The sequence below is a fragment of the Brassica rapa genome, chromosome A09 (genome assembly GCF_000309985.2).
Source record: "Brassica rapa cultivar Chiifu-401-42 chromosome A09, CAAS_Brap_v3.01, whole genome shotgun sequence".
Lineage (NCBI taxonomy): Eukaryota > Viridiplantae > Streptophyta > Magnoliopsida > Brassicales > Brassicaceae > Brassica > Brassica rapa.
In genome coordinates, this window is record NC_024803.2 from 18,370,681 (window position 1) to 18,388,044 (window position 17,364).

At 28.6% G+C, this 17,364-nt stretch overlaps 2 protein-coding genes across 2 annotated transcripts; one reads left to right on the forward strand and one right to left on the reverse strand.

The window, feature by feature from the left end:
* Positions 1-181: 181 nt before the first annotated feature.
* Positions 182-7,254, reverse strand: LOC103833860 (putative cysteine-rich receptor-like protein kinase 33). The gene is made up of 7 exons (XM_009109915.3): positions 2,209-7,254; positions 1,939-2,091; positions 1,583-1,692; positions 1,282-1,492; positions 933-1,170; positions 678-831; positions 182-596 (listed from the first exon to the last, which is right to left on the reverse strand). The coding sequence occupies exons 1-7, from the start codon at positions 2,975-2,977 to the stop codon at positions 300-302; spliced, it is 1,932 nt and encodes a 643-aa protein (XP_009108163.2). The 5' UTR covers positions 2,978-7,254; the 3' UTR covers positions 182-299.
* Positions 7,255-14,157: 6,903 nt separating this feature from the next.
* LOC103865323 lies at positions 14,158-16,802 on the forward strand. Its single transcript, XM_009143119.3, has 4 exons — positions 14,158-14,720; positions 14,767-14,846; positions 14,947-15,065; positions 15,464-16,802. Exons 1-4 carry the CDS (start codon positions 14,687-14,689, stop codon positions 15,552-15,554), a joined length of 324 nt encoding a protein of 107 aa, XP_009141367.1. The 5' UTR covers positions 14,158-14,686; the 3' UTR covers positions 15,555-16,802.
* The last annotated feature ends 562 nt before the right edge of the window (positions 16,803-17,364 follow it).

Sequence of the window (17,364 nt, forward strand, 5' to 3'; positions counted from 1 at the left end):
AAGCAACTAAAAACCTTAATCATAAATCTCAACCACCAAAGTAAAATATTTTCAATACACAACAAAAGATAGACGAGGGAAGCAAAGTGAGCAAACAGTAAAATTTTCTTTTGGTTTTCTATTTCAGTGGTAAACTAAATAGAAACCGGTTACAATTATACACAATTGGCTCATCTTCAAAACAGAGTTTCCTTGTGACACGCGAAGATCATATACACAACATTTGTAAAATAAAACATAGAAACATCATCTGCCTTTTCCAACCAACCATCATTTAAAAAAAAAATGATCTGCCATCTTCAACGAGGAACCAACTCATTTATCAATGAATCATTTACAGAAACAGGAACAGATTTAATCGGAGGTAGACCCATCTCTGAACCCTCATATACTGGTGACTGGGGAAGCTGTAAAATGATCGAGTTACTGGTGAGCATCGAGATAATTTCGGAAATATCTGGACGGTCATCTGGATCAGCTTGAACACATAATAGCGCAATATGGATGCATCTGACTACTTCATTACTCTGATAGTTCTTTCCTATTTCCGCATCCACTAGTTCTAGTGGTGACCCGTTCCTCCAATGCTTCCAAGCCTACCAAACAATGAACAATCAGTTAAACCTTGGAAATAAAAAAGGCTACAGATTCAAGAAATGTTAAATCTTTGTGCTCACATGTGTGACCAAACTCTTTCCGGAACCGTCAATCTCGTGGAAGTTGCTGTTTCTTTTTCCACTAATAATCTCGAGAACCAAAACTCCAAAACTAAATATATCAGATTTCCTGGAGAATTGCCCATGCATCAAATACTCTGGAGAAATGTAGCCGCTGATACAAAAACAAATAAATATATTGAGTTTACCGTTGACAAAAAAGTTCACAGAATGTCAGAAATTAATAGGAGATAAAGGGGAAAAAGAGAATATTACTGGGTTCCAACGACTCTCCTTGTATCGGCTCGAGATTGATCCATCTTTAAAATCCTAGCCATTCCAAAATCTGCGACTTTGGGTTCCATTTCAGCATCTAAGAGGATGTTACTAGCTTTGAGGTCACGGTGTATGATTTTGAGAGGCGAGTCATGATGAAGATATAGGATTCCCCTAGCAGTCCCGAGAATAATCTTGTACCTTTTAGCCCAATCAAGCTGGCTTTGCTTTGTAGGTTCTATACAAGTGTCATTAACTATGATATTAAAAACCTAAGTTTCAAGAACTGCAACATAATAATAATCATTATAACTTCACAAGGTTAATCTGAGTGTTATATGTAAAATACCAAACAAGAACTGGTCGAGGCTTTTGTTGGGAACAAACTCGTAAATGAGTATCTTTTCTTCTCCTTCCATACAAAACCCGAGAACTCCAACCAAATTTCTGTGCTGAAGCTTTGCGACGAGACTAGTCTCATTCTTGAACTCTTGTACACCTTGTGCTGATTCTTTAGACAGCCTTTTCACCGCAATTTGTGACCCATCTTGAAGTGAACCCTACAAATTATATGGAGGGTAGATAAATTAGTAAATCACATGCACACAGTTAAAAGAGAAATATCAAAGGTGGAAAAAGAAGAAGATCACCTTAAAAACTTCTCCAAATCCACCTTCACCGAGCATGTTTCTCTTGGAAAATGTGCACGTTGCAGCTTCAATCGTTTTCAAATCGTATTGCAGTGAGTTTTTAGGTACATCTGCAACACGTGTACCACTATTAACTTTTAGATGTCATCCACCAGAACATCTTCTAAGCTCAACCTTATAATCATTGGCTATATGGTAAAAAGTTACACGGAGATAGAGCAATTGACATGAGCAATGAGGTCATTATTTCTATCCAAAACTCATATTCGTTCTCCAGATCAAGCAGTATATGTCTTGTTTCTTTTATGAAAGCAATTAAAAAAGAACATGATGAGGAAAAACATGAATCAACTTACTTGCAAAGTCAGGCGGTGGGTTAGACCTTCTCCTTCTGATAACTAGTATTACCACTAGAGCAAACAGTATACAGCAGATAGCGACGATGGGAACAACAACCGCCACAAACATTACCGTTGAGGTTTTGTTGCTACCTAGTATAGAAGAAGAAACTTTATCATCCAGTGATTGAATCTACAGTTTCAAATATATAAAAAAAAATTATAGGTTTTGAGAAGTTCTTGGAATGTTTTTATTTTATTTTATCTTTTTGTAGTGTGACGACTTACTTCGATTGAAACCTCCGCTGAAGGGATACGAATCCCACCGGAAGAAACAGCTTGGATATGCAATGACGCCTCCTTGCCTCCGAATGAGGTATTCATCCTTATGATAAGCACCAACACTTTCTCGAAGACAGGCCGAACACTCAGTTGAATTTAGATCCAGAGTGCATAGCATTAATGCGTGTAACTGGAACTTTGTCAAGGCCTCCACTTTAGTTGAAGCTTTTTTTCCACTAGAAATTTCAGCTATCAAACCAACTGTTAAATTGCTAAAGTTTTCTTCAAACTCTGTTAACCTCGATAACCCAATGCTGTGCTCCGAATAAAGCAGGTGCGTATCATGGGTTCCAACAAACGAACGGTTAGAGAAGCGTGCAAAACAAAGGGCTTTATACGGAAACCATATAAATCCTTCACTCTCGTTATTACAGTTGTGTATTAACAAGTTAGTCGCAACCCTGAGACATTCCGAGCATACCTCTGGGTCACTCCCATCTATGCACATTGCCATTGCATATACTCGGTCAGGAGAGTCAGGACGATCTCCCTTCGAACCGTTGTAGAAACCGTTGGGCATCTTCACATTAGCAGCAAGAGATGAGAGGATTTTTTCGCGGTTAATAGCATATGGGCTACCTTCTCCAAAAGACCCAGTGCCATCGCATAGTTGTGAAGAAACAACAGTAATTCTGCTACTGAGGACAAACAAGAAGATCAATAAGGAAATCTTCTCGGCCATTCTCATGTTTATGCTTTGGGTTAGTATATGCATATGTCTTTCCACTTTGTCGCATTTTAATAGCAGTTGAGTTCTGTTTGCAAGTTGCAAAATTTAGTTGTCAGTGGTATTATTAAAGCTGAGTCAAACGATAGACAAAATCAGAGAGCCAATCATAGCAAATACCTGATGTGTTTATGTTAATAAAAATACTGTTGAAGTTTCAAATATGTTTACCATGTGAGATGCACCCAGACCCCCCACGATGTTTGTTGAATGGTTCTCCTGAACTCACACAACGAAGCAGGGTGATGAAGAGAGAGAGGATCATATGAGCTATAGGTTATATAGCATTTGTTTCGTTAATATAGAAAGTCTCAATCTTTTTAGTCAAATGAATGATTCAGTCTAGCCAATAGATTTACGATAACAGTACTTTGATACCTCCAATAGACATTCTTATTATTTTTTCAGCAAATTGAGCAATCTCAACGACTAACATATATAATACTTTGACACCATCAATATTTTCTTATTGCTACTAACATAAACAGTAATACAAAACCTTTTTTTTTTTTGCCTGAGGCATTGTTGACAGAATCATTCAACTTGACTAAAAAGAAACAATATCATTGTCGGCACTCACTTTGAAAACCTAACATGTGTTAAAAATAGCGCCTCAAGTGGTGAAGCGATGAGGAAGAACAATCTAGCCTAGGCCAACGCTAGGGTCGCCTTTCCGACATGAGGCGTCCCTAGACAAGAAACATAAGGTTAGTAATCATCATTGATCCTTACACATGTTAACACCATTTTATGGCCATAAAACCATGTTAACACTATTTTAATAGCCGAATATAATTTTTTAAAAAACAGAGAAATAGTCAAACAATAAACCAATCCAAACAAAGTTACAAAATCAAATTGGTTAGGTTTTACACACCTATCCTTGACAGTGTAACATGGTTCCATGATCTCAAGCTTAGCAGCAAACAATGCAACAAACCCTTGACTATATTCAAGTACACCATCAGAGTCTATGAACTTAATTTATGAACTTTGCAAATAGGTTTAGGTCTCTAATTAAGTTTTTTTAGCTTACATACTATTAATTGAGAACACACAGTGAAAACATCTGTGACTGTACTATTAAAACATATAAGACATTTTTTTAAATCCCCTTTGCTTTTAAAAATATTTACAACAATGCCATTATGTTTTAATTTTAATTAAAAATATGAAAATTATTTGTATTATTGTTAAAGGAATATTTTCTAATTTATTCAATCTCTATAATATTATTTGAGAAATCAGATTCCTATGTGTCGCTCTCACGTTCACTCTTACGATGATTGATTATACTGATACCCTTAATCAAATAAAAATATTACATTTAAAATACTATTATTTATTTTTATTTAATTTCTTTTTTAAAATTTTCCGAAAAACATATACATATAATAAAAAGGAAATTTTTTTATAAATTTAAAAAAATTTAAAAACGAAACTATATGTATATATAATATGATTTCATAAAACAAAAGTTCACAAAATAGTAATATTATATTTAAAAATAACATAAAATACACTTTTGAAGTAATAAAATACTTTCTTTATATCTATATTTTCTTAGAAGGAAAATATATATATTTGTATGTAATGTGATTTCATTAAAAACAATTTACACAAATAATATTGATATTAGAAAAAGAAATATTATTTCTTTTAAAACATAATTTTAAACAATACAAATATGAGTACATAATTTTTTTTACTACACTTGCCACAACTCATGTGAGTTGTAAAATAACCAACCTATTTTATTGTCAACATGTATATGCACAATCATACATATATAGTATGCAACCTTATTAGTTTTTGTAATAGAATCAATATTGAAAATATAGTATCTATTTTATTTTAAAATTAAACATTTTTGGTTCCATAAATATAAATTTGATAGGTTTTGGTTTAAAAACTATTTGGGTTGTTGTCAAGAGAGAAAAACAAATTACTTGGGTTTATATAAGATATTATTTGGAGTTCCTTGGAGAGCAAAAAATTAACTAATGATCCTGTGCTTATTCAACAAAACCTGAATCATTATTCTCATATACACCCAAATTATCTACAAAATGTTTTGCCATTTACAAAAATTGTTGTCTTTATAATAGGAGTTTAATTGGTTGTAGAAGGTGGTTACGTAAAATATACAAAATTAGAAATTGAGATTAGTAGGATAGATTTGGTTAATTGAAAAATAGGAGTTTTATATCATCGTGTCCTTAGAAATAGGACATTAGTGGTTATGGAACTGCTTTATTAATTTTTGTTCACGTGTTATTTAACGAAGTGGCGATCAAATTGTGCTGAAAAGTAGGATTTTAGAATTTGTGGAACTGCCGTAAAAATTAATATAGTATTGATAAAGTTATATAAGCAGTTATATTTAGATGTTATTTTTTTTTTAAAAAATTGGACACAACTATTATTAATGGGGCATGTTCATGTTCTAATAGTATACTAGATTTTTACCCGCCATTTTCAAGGGCGGAATTATTTTGTAAATATATTTTTAGTAAAAATATTATTTGTCTTTTTAAGTTTTATTATAGTGGTAGTTTATTTTTTTTTTACTTTCTTTGTGATAAACATGATACATGCTAATTGTTTTAAATCATAACATGTTTAATTAGTTTGTTAGAATCATAAAAATTTGAAAATTATATTGATACTATCTTATTTTATACTATTCATTTGTATTTGTTTTTATTTGTAGTAAATATATATATCTAATACATAACTTTACCAAATTTCCAACCCGTTTTGTAAATTTTACCTTTTTATTTGATGTATTTTTTAAAATTAAATATATATTTGTAAGATTTAAGATTTTTTTTGAAATTTGTGTGTCTGGTATAGATGATAATATTTTCTAATTTAGATCACTATTTATAATAACTATGATATATATGATATTAAATAATTTTAATTTCAAATTTACAACCTTTTAGCAAGGGTGATAGGTTTTAAAGGAGCCATTGAAAAATGATTCATTTTTTTACGTTTTCGTTTGTGCTTTACGCCTTTTAGCAAGGTGATAAGTTTTAAAGGAGCCAATTGAAAAAAAAAGAATTTTTACGTTGTTTATGGTTCGTTTGTGCTAATGAAAAGTTTCATCAAAAATATTTTTAATAGTGTAATTTATTTTACTACGTAATCTAGGTAAAATCTAAGATATTTTGTCAAGATATTAATGATATTAATGATTGTTCAGAAAATATTGAGTTTAAATTAATTGTTAAGATATCTAGAATCGTACCAGAAATTTAGGGAGGTTTTTGTAGCAACCATTTAACAGATAAGAAAGTGTCAATTGTTCTGTATCTTCTTTCCATCAATGTAGCAAGTTTATACAATATGCATAGATACTAAAACGTTTTCACATATTTTATGTATTTTTAAAATGTTCTTAGACTAACTCATTAATATAAAATGATGGTTACTGTATGAAACATATAATTTTCCACTATTATGATGCAACATAAAATCTTTTAATTGTATATATAAATATACAAATTAATTGTCGATGTAAAACATTTTTAAAAATGATATTCTATTGTTTTCATCTTCATCTTGTTCATTCATATGCAGGTTTTCTTGACAAAGCATTATTAGAACAGAGGATTAATCAATCCTGAATTTGTGAGACCTTGAAGAGATCTTTGTTATTGACTCAAAGACAAAAGTTATTCATCTTGGTCATTCATATGCAAATTTTCTTGATAAAGCAGGATCAGAATTCAGGGTTAAATGACTCTGAATTTTTGTTAAACCTTGAAGAGATATATGTTATCGACTCCAAGACAACTGTTATTGCCAGAGTTCTAGTTGAACGAATTGCCTTTTTGTTTATCTAGATTTGATAAGCATTGTGGTGTTGATGATGTAATACGTAGCTTTGGAAGTTTTGGTAAATTTTGGGAACGATTATGATTGTTCATATAACTAAATATTGACTAACCAAATTAACAGAGTATATTTTATATTAATGAAACACAATTTGAACAGTTCCAAAACTTAAACCGAATTTTTAAATGGTGGTTTAAATGAAGATTGGTTTAGTTTAGGGACATTTGCTAAAACCAACCCAAATATTCAAGTCAAATGTAAAAGTGTACCCCACTTTCAGTCAAATGCAAAACCAACCTAAAGGAGTAGTGAAAGTACTATTTCACCCTTATGACCAAACAAAAAACATAAATGTATTTTACGTTTCTATCCTTTGGAAGTCTACACGTAATAAAAGAAGTCTACATATATATAGACTTCCTACGAAGTCTACTTTATAGACTTGTTTTGTAGTCTACACTCTAATTTGGTCTACTAATTTAATTTTGAAAATGTATAAAAATAATTATTGTGATATTTTTAATTAATCATCAATATAATGGATAATATGAAGTAAATAAATTAAAATTTCATATAATCGAACAATTTTGAAGAATATATACTAATTTGGTTATCATGTGCTAGACTATGTTCATAGTTTAGAAACAAAAGGTTCTAACATGTTATGTCTTTTAGTAGTTGATTTCATAGGGTTAGATTTTAGATTTTGTTTTTTTTTTTGTTTTATTAACTTAAATCTGCATATTAATGTTTAGTAGTTTATATTTTGTATAAATGAGACTTTTTGATTATCAAGCAAAACATTTAGGGTTTGATATTTGTGGTTTAGGGTTTCGTAGACCTACAATAAAGTCTATTTATCTGAAGACGTCTTTTTCAGTCTATATTTTTCAATTTGTTTTACAAAAAATCATTATATTTAAACTAAGTTAAGTTCCTTAAGAATAAAAAAGTGAAATCATATACTATAACTATTAAAAAATAAAGAAATAAATTTAATAAATCATATATTAAAATTATTAAAATAATAAAGAATAAACAACAATAATTAAATTATTATAGTAGACTTCCAAAAAGGTCTACTATGTTATAGTAAGATCTACTCCAAAATTTTAATTTTAGTAGACTTCAAACGAAGTCTACAGTATCGTAAATTTTAACCTAGTTACATTTTTGTCTCCCTATATAAACAAAATTTATTCAATCTCTCTCTAAAGTGGCTGCACAAGTTCTTAAAACTCTCTCCCTTCTCTCTAAAACTTTCTCTCTTCTCTCTAAAATTCTCTCAATTGTTTCTAAATCTCTCTCATTATCTTCTTTCTCTCTAAAATTTTCTCAAGTCTTTCTCACAATATTTTCTTGTCATTTTAGATATTATGATTCATGGTTTTCATCTTCTCCTTTAAAAAATGTAAGTTTTAGATCTATAGATTTTAAATGTGTATTTTATGTTTATTTCTCACAATATTATCTTTTTTTGGTAGGTATTATCACTCATGGATTTCATCATCTCCTCTAAAAATGTAAGTTTTAGATTAATAGATTTTAAATATGTATTTACATGTTTATATTCAAATAAATTTATAGATCAAGCTCTCTACATTAATTTGCTACTAGTTTACCTTATAAATTATATTATGTAAAGTATTTTCAGATTTAAAATTATTTTCACATTTCAAAATATATAGATTTTTTCAGATCTGAAAATTATCAGACAGTGTAGACTTCTAAAGAAGTTTACTAAAGCTTGCAGACTTCATATGAAGTTTACTAAACCATAAAGTTTAAGCAGACTTCATTGGAAGTCTACAAAAATATGACTTTAATTTTTTTTCTATGTTTTTTAATAATTTTATCTTATTTTGCAGGTATTTTCTTCCATAGTTGTTCTCTTCTCCTCCTAGAAATGTAAGGTTTACATCTATAGATTTAAAATATGTGTTCTAGTATTTATATTCAAATAAAGTTACATATTAAAATTCATATTAATATGTCTTTAATTTATAACTATTTTGTCTATTAAATCATATTTTTAAAAGTTTTTTAGATTTAAACTTATTTCATATTTTTAATGTATTATTTTTCAGATCTATTTTTTTTGATAGAGTAGACTTCATTTGAAATCTACTTAAAACTTACGGCTGGTAGACTTCAAATGAAGTCTACTAGCCTTGAATTTTAAGCAAATTTCATTAGAAGTTTACTCAAATATGATTTTAATTTTTATCTTATTTTTTAAAATTTTATTTTATTTTGCAGGTATTCTCTTCCAATATTTTCAAATCATCTTCCCAAAAATGTAAGCTTTCCATATATTCATTATAAGATATTTTGTGTTTATAATGAACTAAATTTATAGATTCATACATTATCTTTTTGCTTTGTTACAAGGATGACAAAAAACCATTTTTGAAATATTTTCCAGAACAAAGTATTTTCAAATTTTCTAAATGCACACTTTTAAATATGAAAATTTTCCATTAGTGTAGACTTCAACTAAAGTCTACTAAACAATAACTTTACGTAGACTTAATAAAAAGTCTACTAAAATATGATTTTATTTTTTATCTTATGTTTTTCTCATAACTCTATCTTATTTGGCAGGTACTTTTTCCAAGACTTTATTTGAAGCATCAAGATTATGAAAAATCAAACATACTCAAGAATAATTTTTAATATATTGCTCTGTAATAACTTTCATAATAAAATATTAATTTTTAAATAATTTTTTAATGCATAATCTATAAACATTGTATTCATTTTTAGTTGTTTTCACTTGTATGATATTATTAATTTTTTGTTAGATATCAATTTTTTCACAAGATCTAACCAACCAAACAAGTAAAACCACCATAAGCTAAAATAATAACTAACACACATGTGAGAAGAAGAAAATCTATACAAAATTTTCCCAAAAATTTTCAAGAATAATACTAATCAAAACAATTTGCAATAAGTATCAAGTGTATAATTATAACACATTAAATTGTGAAATTCATCCAAGACCATTAAAATTTTACTAACATACACTGTAAAATAATTAAATCATGAAAAAATATGATGAATAATACACAAATACACTTTTAATAGAATTTACGACGTAGACTTCAACTGCAGTCTACATTTGTAGATTTACAAAAACGTCTACACTTATTATTTAACATATAGTCAATCCAAATTTTTTAGTGTATTGGCGCAGGCTTGATACACAAAGGCGTACAAAGTGTGTCTTAGATAACTCGATCAAGTTCCGTACTTGTCGATTATTCGTGACAGGCATAAGAGGAGTATATTCCTATTCGGAGTCATTTGTTTTAAATGATGTTTGGTAAGGAATAGGTTAGCACCATCTTCTCAATTTTGTTGTCCAGATCATAATCTTCTTGTGTCATTTCAAGAAGTTTACCATGTGTACAGCCATCATGCACAAGGAACATTCTTCAACCTTTCCGATTCTTCATCTTTTTCGAATATTTTGTCACCCAAAATGTCTTTGGCCCATACTTCACACTCGCTCTAAGTTTCCAACCACATCCTTGAACACGACACTTAGCCACATACAGAGTTTTTGTTGTCTTATATGCTGAAAATGTAAAATTATATTCCACAGTCACCGACTTCAGCTTTGAAACAAGCTCAGCCTTACTAGCAAAACTATAAACGAAGACTTAGAAATACGTCTACAATTATTAGCTAACAACATTGTCAAATCAAATGAATTATACCTTCATAATTATAAAAAAAAAATTATTTTCAAAATCACTCAAACCCATTAGGATTAACTAACACACACTGTCAAACAAAAAAACTAGAAAAAATTTAATGAATAATACACAAATTCACATTTTTATAGATTTTTCTATGAAGACTTAATATTTAGTCTCTGAAGATGTTGACGTTCTTTTCAGTTTACAGACGTAGACTGTCAAATAGGTCTACTCTTTGGGTTGGTTTTTGCAATTGACCATTTTACGGGTTGCTTTCTATAGTTGAATAAAAGTTGTAATTTTGTACATGTAGACTTTCATTTCAGTCTACAATTTAAAAAGGTTACTTTTTGCAATTGACCAGAATTCATCCAAGATTTGACTTTCAGAACTAGACTTCATATGCAGTCTACATGTTTGAATTTTTTTGAAAGAGGTTAGTTTTGCAATTGACCAAGTTTGACTTCAAATCAGTAGATTAAAATGAACGTCTACGGGTGTGTAGACTTCTTGTGAAGTCTACTCTCAAATCCGACGGGTTGGTTTTGCATTTGACCAAAATAAAAAAGTAGACTTTATACGCAGTCTACATTTTTTTTTTAAGATAAGAAGACTGCATATGAAGTCTACAATTTAATAAATTTTTGATTGCTTTTTAAACTTTTTGGTCAAACACAAAACTAACCTATTCCACGAAGTCAAAGTTTTGGTCAAATGCAAAACTGACCTTTTATAGACTTTGTTGGCAGTCTACATTTTGTAGACTTCCGTTGAAGTCTATTTTGAAAAGTCAAAAGTTCGGTCAAATGAAAAACTAACCTCTTTTAGGTAGACGTCTTAGTAAGTCTACCGAAAGTTTTATTTTTGTTGTCAAAGGTAAAGACGGAGACTACTGGGGAAGTCTGCGTTAGAAAAAAAATTTGTCTGCTCAATTGCAAAACTAACCCGTGCGTTGACAAATAGACTGCATCGTAAGTCTCCACGGAGGCGTAGACATACAAAACAGTCTACCGTCGCGACACAGATCTGAAAAAGAACGAAAACCATGTAAATAGTTACATTTTTCATGTGTAAAGCTTGTTTCCAACCTTTTCAACCGTCCAAACTCCAAATATGAGCAAAAAGAAGCATCTTTAACGATTCACTAATGAAGAAACTCGAAAATATGAAGTTTGTGATTATGAAAATGATAGTTATGAGAGTTTTTTAGATGGAAATGTAGAGGAGATGAGAGAAAATGAAGTTTTTTGGGTTATAATGAGAAAAAAAGTGGTTGAAAATTGAATTCTAGAGCTTTAGAGCTCAAAAATGGTGGTTCATGGTGGTTGGAAAAATTGATGATGATGGCATTTTTGTAAATAAGAAGAAATGGTTAGGGTGTATTTGATTTTTTGTTAATTTTGAAATTAATAAAAAAATAAATAAAAATGGCAATTTTGTGAATAATTCAAAAACATAAGGATAGTATGGAAATTTTATTGATGAATAGTATGGACAAAAAAAAAGGGTTGGTTTTGGATTTGACTTGAAAATATGGGTTGGTTTTGAAAAACACCCTTTAGTTTAAGTATGTTGGTTACCATATAAATTTGTATATGAAACATATCTTATATATTAAAACAGAAGTCACAACCTTGATTCATATGTGATTTTTTTTTAAATGGACCTAATGGACCTATTCATAGAAATTCATACTATATTTTAATTCAGACTAATAATAAATATAATTTTAAAATATTTTAATCATAGTATCTTTTGATATCCTTTCATTTTAAATATAAATATATTTATTTTAAAATTCTAACAAAACTGTTTAAAAAGATTTTTACAAGATCTTACTTTTTGAAATTATATTTAAATATTTTCATTAATTTCGAAATTAGTTTAAAATATTATTATACATTAATATATTCAGTTATATAAAATGAAAAATAAAAAAAATGTATAATATTTTAGTTATTATATAATCATAATCAATCATGTTAAATTAAAATTATTATATTGAGCTAAATATAATAAAATTTTATTAAATTTATATATTTATATATTTTATTTTCGTAATTATAAAATATGTATGTTCAAAAATAAAATCTAATATGTTGGTAAGATGGGTTAACATTATCAAACTATATAATACATGTATAAAAATTAACATGTGTTTCTTTAAAGTTAATAATATAAAATCTTTGTAACTACTTTAATCATAATATATTTTCATTTTAAATATAATATATATTTATATATTATATTTTAAAAATTCTAATAAATCTGTGTAATATTTAAACAATAACTTAATGTATTTTAAGTTATCGTTTATAAATGAAAATAAATAAATTATATCATATTTTGTCTACTTTTATAGTTATGATCATGTTAAAATATAATTATTATACTAAAATAAATATGATAAAATTATATTCAATTGATAAATATAAATTTTATTTTCATAAATATAAACTATTTATTTAAAATATAATATGATGATAGAACGGCTTAAAATTAACAAACTATATAATACATGTCTAAAAATTAACATATCTTACACTTTTATATATACAATAATAAATTATCTAAAATGAATAAGCATAAAAATATTGGTAAAAAGAAATCCTGTTTTGAAATACGGGTCAGAATTTAGTATAAATTAAATATAAAATATTTTTTAAATATATTTTCTCATGAATATATTAATTTGCTTAATAACTAAATGAAAATACAATAAGATAAATATATAATAAGAAGTGACAAATACATAAGGTTTAAACAATTAATTAATTATAACATGTAAATTATAAAATTATTGTATTTGAAATAGTTATATAAATATTTAAGTATATGATTAACATTTAAAATATATACCACTTATGTTCTAAAACAATAATTTATGTATAGAAAAATGAAAACAAACACCCGTGCGGTTGCACGGGTCAAAATCTAGTTTTAATATTAAGTCACAACATTGTTTAATAAGCCCAAATTAAAAACATGCCATGGTAATTTCAAATAGAACTCTATTTTAATAGAGTAGATTGATTTCTGAAATGCATATAGTACAAGTGTATTTTTATGCAACTTGACAAAAAAAATTACCAAAAATTATATTAAATTAAATTAATATCAAACACAAATATGATTACAAAAAAAACACAAATATAAAAATTAAATTTCTCAAAAAAATTTAAACAGACAATATACTCGCCTTTTAAAGAGCGGGTCATAATCTAGTTTCATGTAAAATACCGTACTTGTCTAAAACAGAAAATAAAACTTTTTGTTTGTTCTAAATTTTTTTTGATGAAAAAGAATATTTGTTCTAAATTTTACAATAACGCACATGATACAAATTAGCTTGAGTTATATATGGTGCGTTATTGATAATTCATGTGCGTGTTTAGTTAGTTTATTTACTCACATGATACAAATTAGACTGATTTTTTTTTTTTTGCTTAACATTTAGACTGAGTTTAATTTAAATGTTTGTGCATTAACTCTTTTTAACAGTTATCCAAATATATTTATTTATTTTATTAATGTATATAGATATAACTAAAATATTCAGAGCAGTTGATGTGTATTTATATCTAATTCTCTAACTAAACCAAAATCTGATTTTCAAATATTTAAATCTATTTTATAAACTGAAATATCTTTATTTGATTTTCAAAATTACTGACAAAAACAAAATATCCAAAAAATCTAATAACTAAAAGTCTAGAATATATAAAACAAAATAAATCTATACTAATAAAGTAGCTCAGAAAGGCTCCAGGTGAAGCCACGTCAGCAGACCCTGTTTGTTTTGTTGACACGTGTCGAAGGGAGAGGGGATTTCGTTTTTTCCGCGTGAAACTTTGATTCAGGAAAGGGATTTCGTTTTTGATTTATTGGGCTTTAATGATATCCCAAGCCCGTTTGTGGTTAAGGTTTGGTGTTTCTTTGAGATTGCGATCTTCGCCGTCCTCTTTCCATCGTCTCCGATTTCGGCTCCTCACTGTAACGTATTGCTTCTCATTGAAATTGATCTTTAATTTGGTCATCAAGCTTTACCCCACCTCTCTTCCCACTCCATCTCATTTACTCTCATTGACGATCCGCATTTGTAACAGATCGAAGGTGTCGCTATAAATAAGTGTGTCTTGGAACGATGAGGATCTACAGCTTTGAGATTTATAGCTTTTGTATTAGTTTTTTTTTTGTGAACCATAAATAATAAATCTTTGGCAGGTCGTCAATGGATTCCGACGTGGTGGAGATTGCTCCTCCTGCATTTGCTTTGGGTTCTACAACTCTGGAAATCCAAAAAGGTCGAATCTTTCTATCCTTTTGTGTAGTTAATGTATAAATCATGGGCCGTACTTGAGCAGCTTCTTATAAATCTTATCAACTCCATTGATTGTGCTCCAGAAACAGAGCTCCTCAAACTCGAGTGTAAGCTTCCCTGGAGGTAATGTGATTATAGATCGGAATGGCATAAGAACAGATGCGGTAGAGTTCCCAAGTTTAGCAACCAGTGGGTTCCGAATGTAAGCTTCCATTACGTCTGGTTTGTTCAGCCGCTCTCTCTATGTGATCTAGCATATGTATGTCATCGTTGTACTGTATTGTGTGCTCTCTCAAATTGCGTATTAATGAACTTCATATAGTGAAAAGTATGTGTTTGAAAAAAAATATGTGTTTGTGTAACATCTATTCCATTCTCTATTGTTGCTTAAAATCTTAAGATCTTGTCTGAGGCTTCACATGGTTATTACGTTTCTCCTGATGCAATGTCTAGAGATTTGCCTTCTTATGAATTTAGTAATGCCAGCATTAAACTTATGATATTATTGTTATGTGCAAAATCTATTTTACACTTGTGTTTTCTTATCTCTAAATTTACTGAAAAAAACTGATTCCATCTGAAATAAGTTATGATGCTTAGATCTCTGGAGTGCGTCACTAAAAACGTGTGGAGAAAGGGTCAAGGATTTTCTGGCTTCAGCAAGTCCGGGCCGAGCACTGTCTCAAAGTGATGGTTGTCAACAGCTGTTTTATTATGTTGGAAAATCATTGTCTAATAAATCTCAAGGTATAATATTCTCCAAGTCATACTCGAAACATATTTCCTTATGTATTTGCTCTTTTTATTTCATACTTTAACATGCAGCAACGGGAGGGCCTGGTGGCGTTGCTGGGTTTAGAATCGCAGATCTCTGGCGGTTTTCTTAACAAGTATTAGTCATCGATTTCTTCTGCTTTCTGTGATAATGATTTTTGGTTCTGTAATAAGATATTTTCCTTTCATTTGGCTGCCTTAGACTCAATGTAACTTATGATTCTAATGATTTAAATTCCAATCAGCTTCATGTTATTTAACGATGACCATGACAAAACAAACAGCCGCCAACTACACTCACCTTCACTGGCGGCCTATAGAGCACTACATCAACAAGATTCCAACTTCTACAAAACTCTTCTCGCCTTCAGCTACAAACTATTGCTCTGTTCCTTATCTGTTATAAATTTTGCATTACGATTTATCAAGGAAAAGAAAGCATGCGACTGGTCGTGGATCAAAAAATATTTTTAATAGAGATTTTTTTTTATTATTATAATAATATATATGTAAATAAATCATATTTATTATCAATAATTATTTATAATGCGTTACATAAATTAATAAAGTGAATACTTTGAAAGCACAGAATAATTTTATTTATGTGATTAATATATATCTGTAGTATTTTGTCACAAATATGTATTGTTTGTTAAAACGAACTAAAATAAGCTAAATAAATTATAAATGAGTTTTCAAAAAACATAAATACAATTGGATAACTAATTAAAGAGAATTCCACTATAACTATATTAGCAAAACTAAAAGGTATATTAAAATAATGAGCCAAGTTTTTCAATTAGTATATCGAAAAAAAAAACAGTATGTAAGCTGAGCGAGCAAATATAAGAAAACATCTTTTTCAAAAAAAAAAAAAATCAATAGTAGGTTTTAATTAGTTAAGAAAAAAAATGAATTGAAACCATGAGAAAAAAGAACTGAACAAACATTGGTTGGAGGCAGCCAAATCTATCAAAATACTTAATGATATCAACAAATCTATAAAACATTTAACTATTTAGTTAGAATTAGCTATTGAGATTTGTCTGCATTATAAACGTGGGTGTAATTAAGCTTATTTATTGAGAGAAATTTATGGGTCATTATATACTTTTTATTAAAAAATTGAATTAAAATGAATTCAGATTAAAAAAAAAAAAAACAATACTCAATTGACAACAAAAGACACAAAAATAAGGAAAATTTCCAATATACAACAAAAGCAATATCTCACACAAGAAAGAAAATCCCTTACATTAACAATTCACATCGTCTGCCAAGGCAATCCCCAAAACGACAAACCACAATCAAACAACCTACTATGCCAAGCAGTTCAGTCTACAAGAAAATACTTTGATTAGTGATCACCAGAATACTAGATATTGATTGGTATAGTAGTTGGGTCAAATGATTGTACCATTTCAATCAGGTTTTAAAATTTTTAATTTAATTTTAAATAAAATAAATAAATACAATATATATATATAACTATATAATTAATTTGTATAAGATTTTATATTATTTTTAATTCAATTCAATATAAAACAATAATTTTTTAAAAATAATATAAAAGATAATGAAAATAATTATTTTAGATAAATATTAAAGTCATAATCTCGAGATAGTAATGCTGCAATCAATTGTGTTGGAATTATTGTACGTGATGGGAAGAGTAAAATTAAAATCAGCAGTTATGTTATATTGTTGCTGGCTGTCATGACGTATTG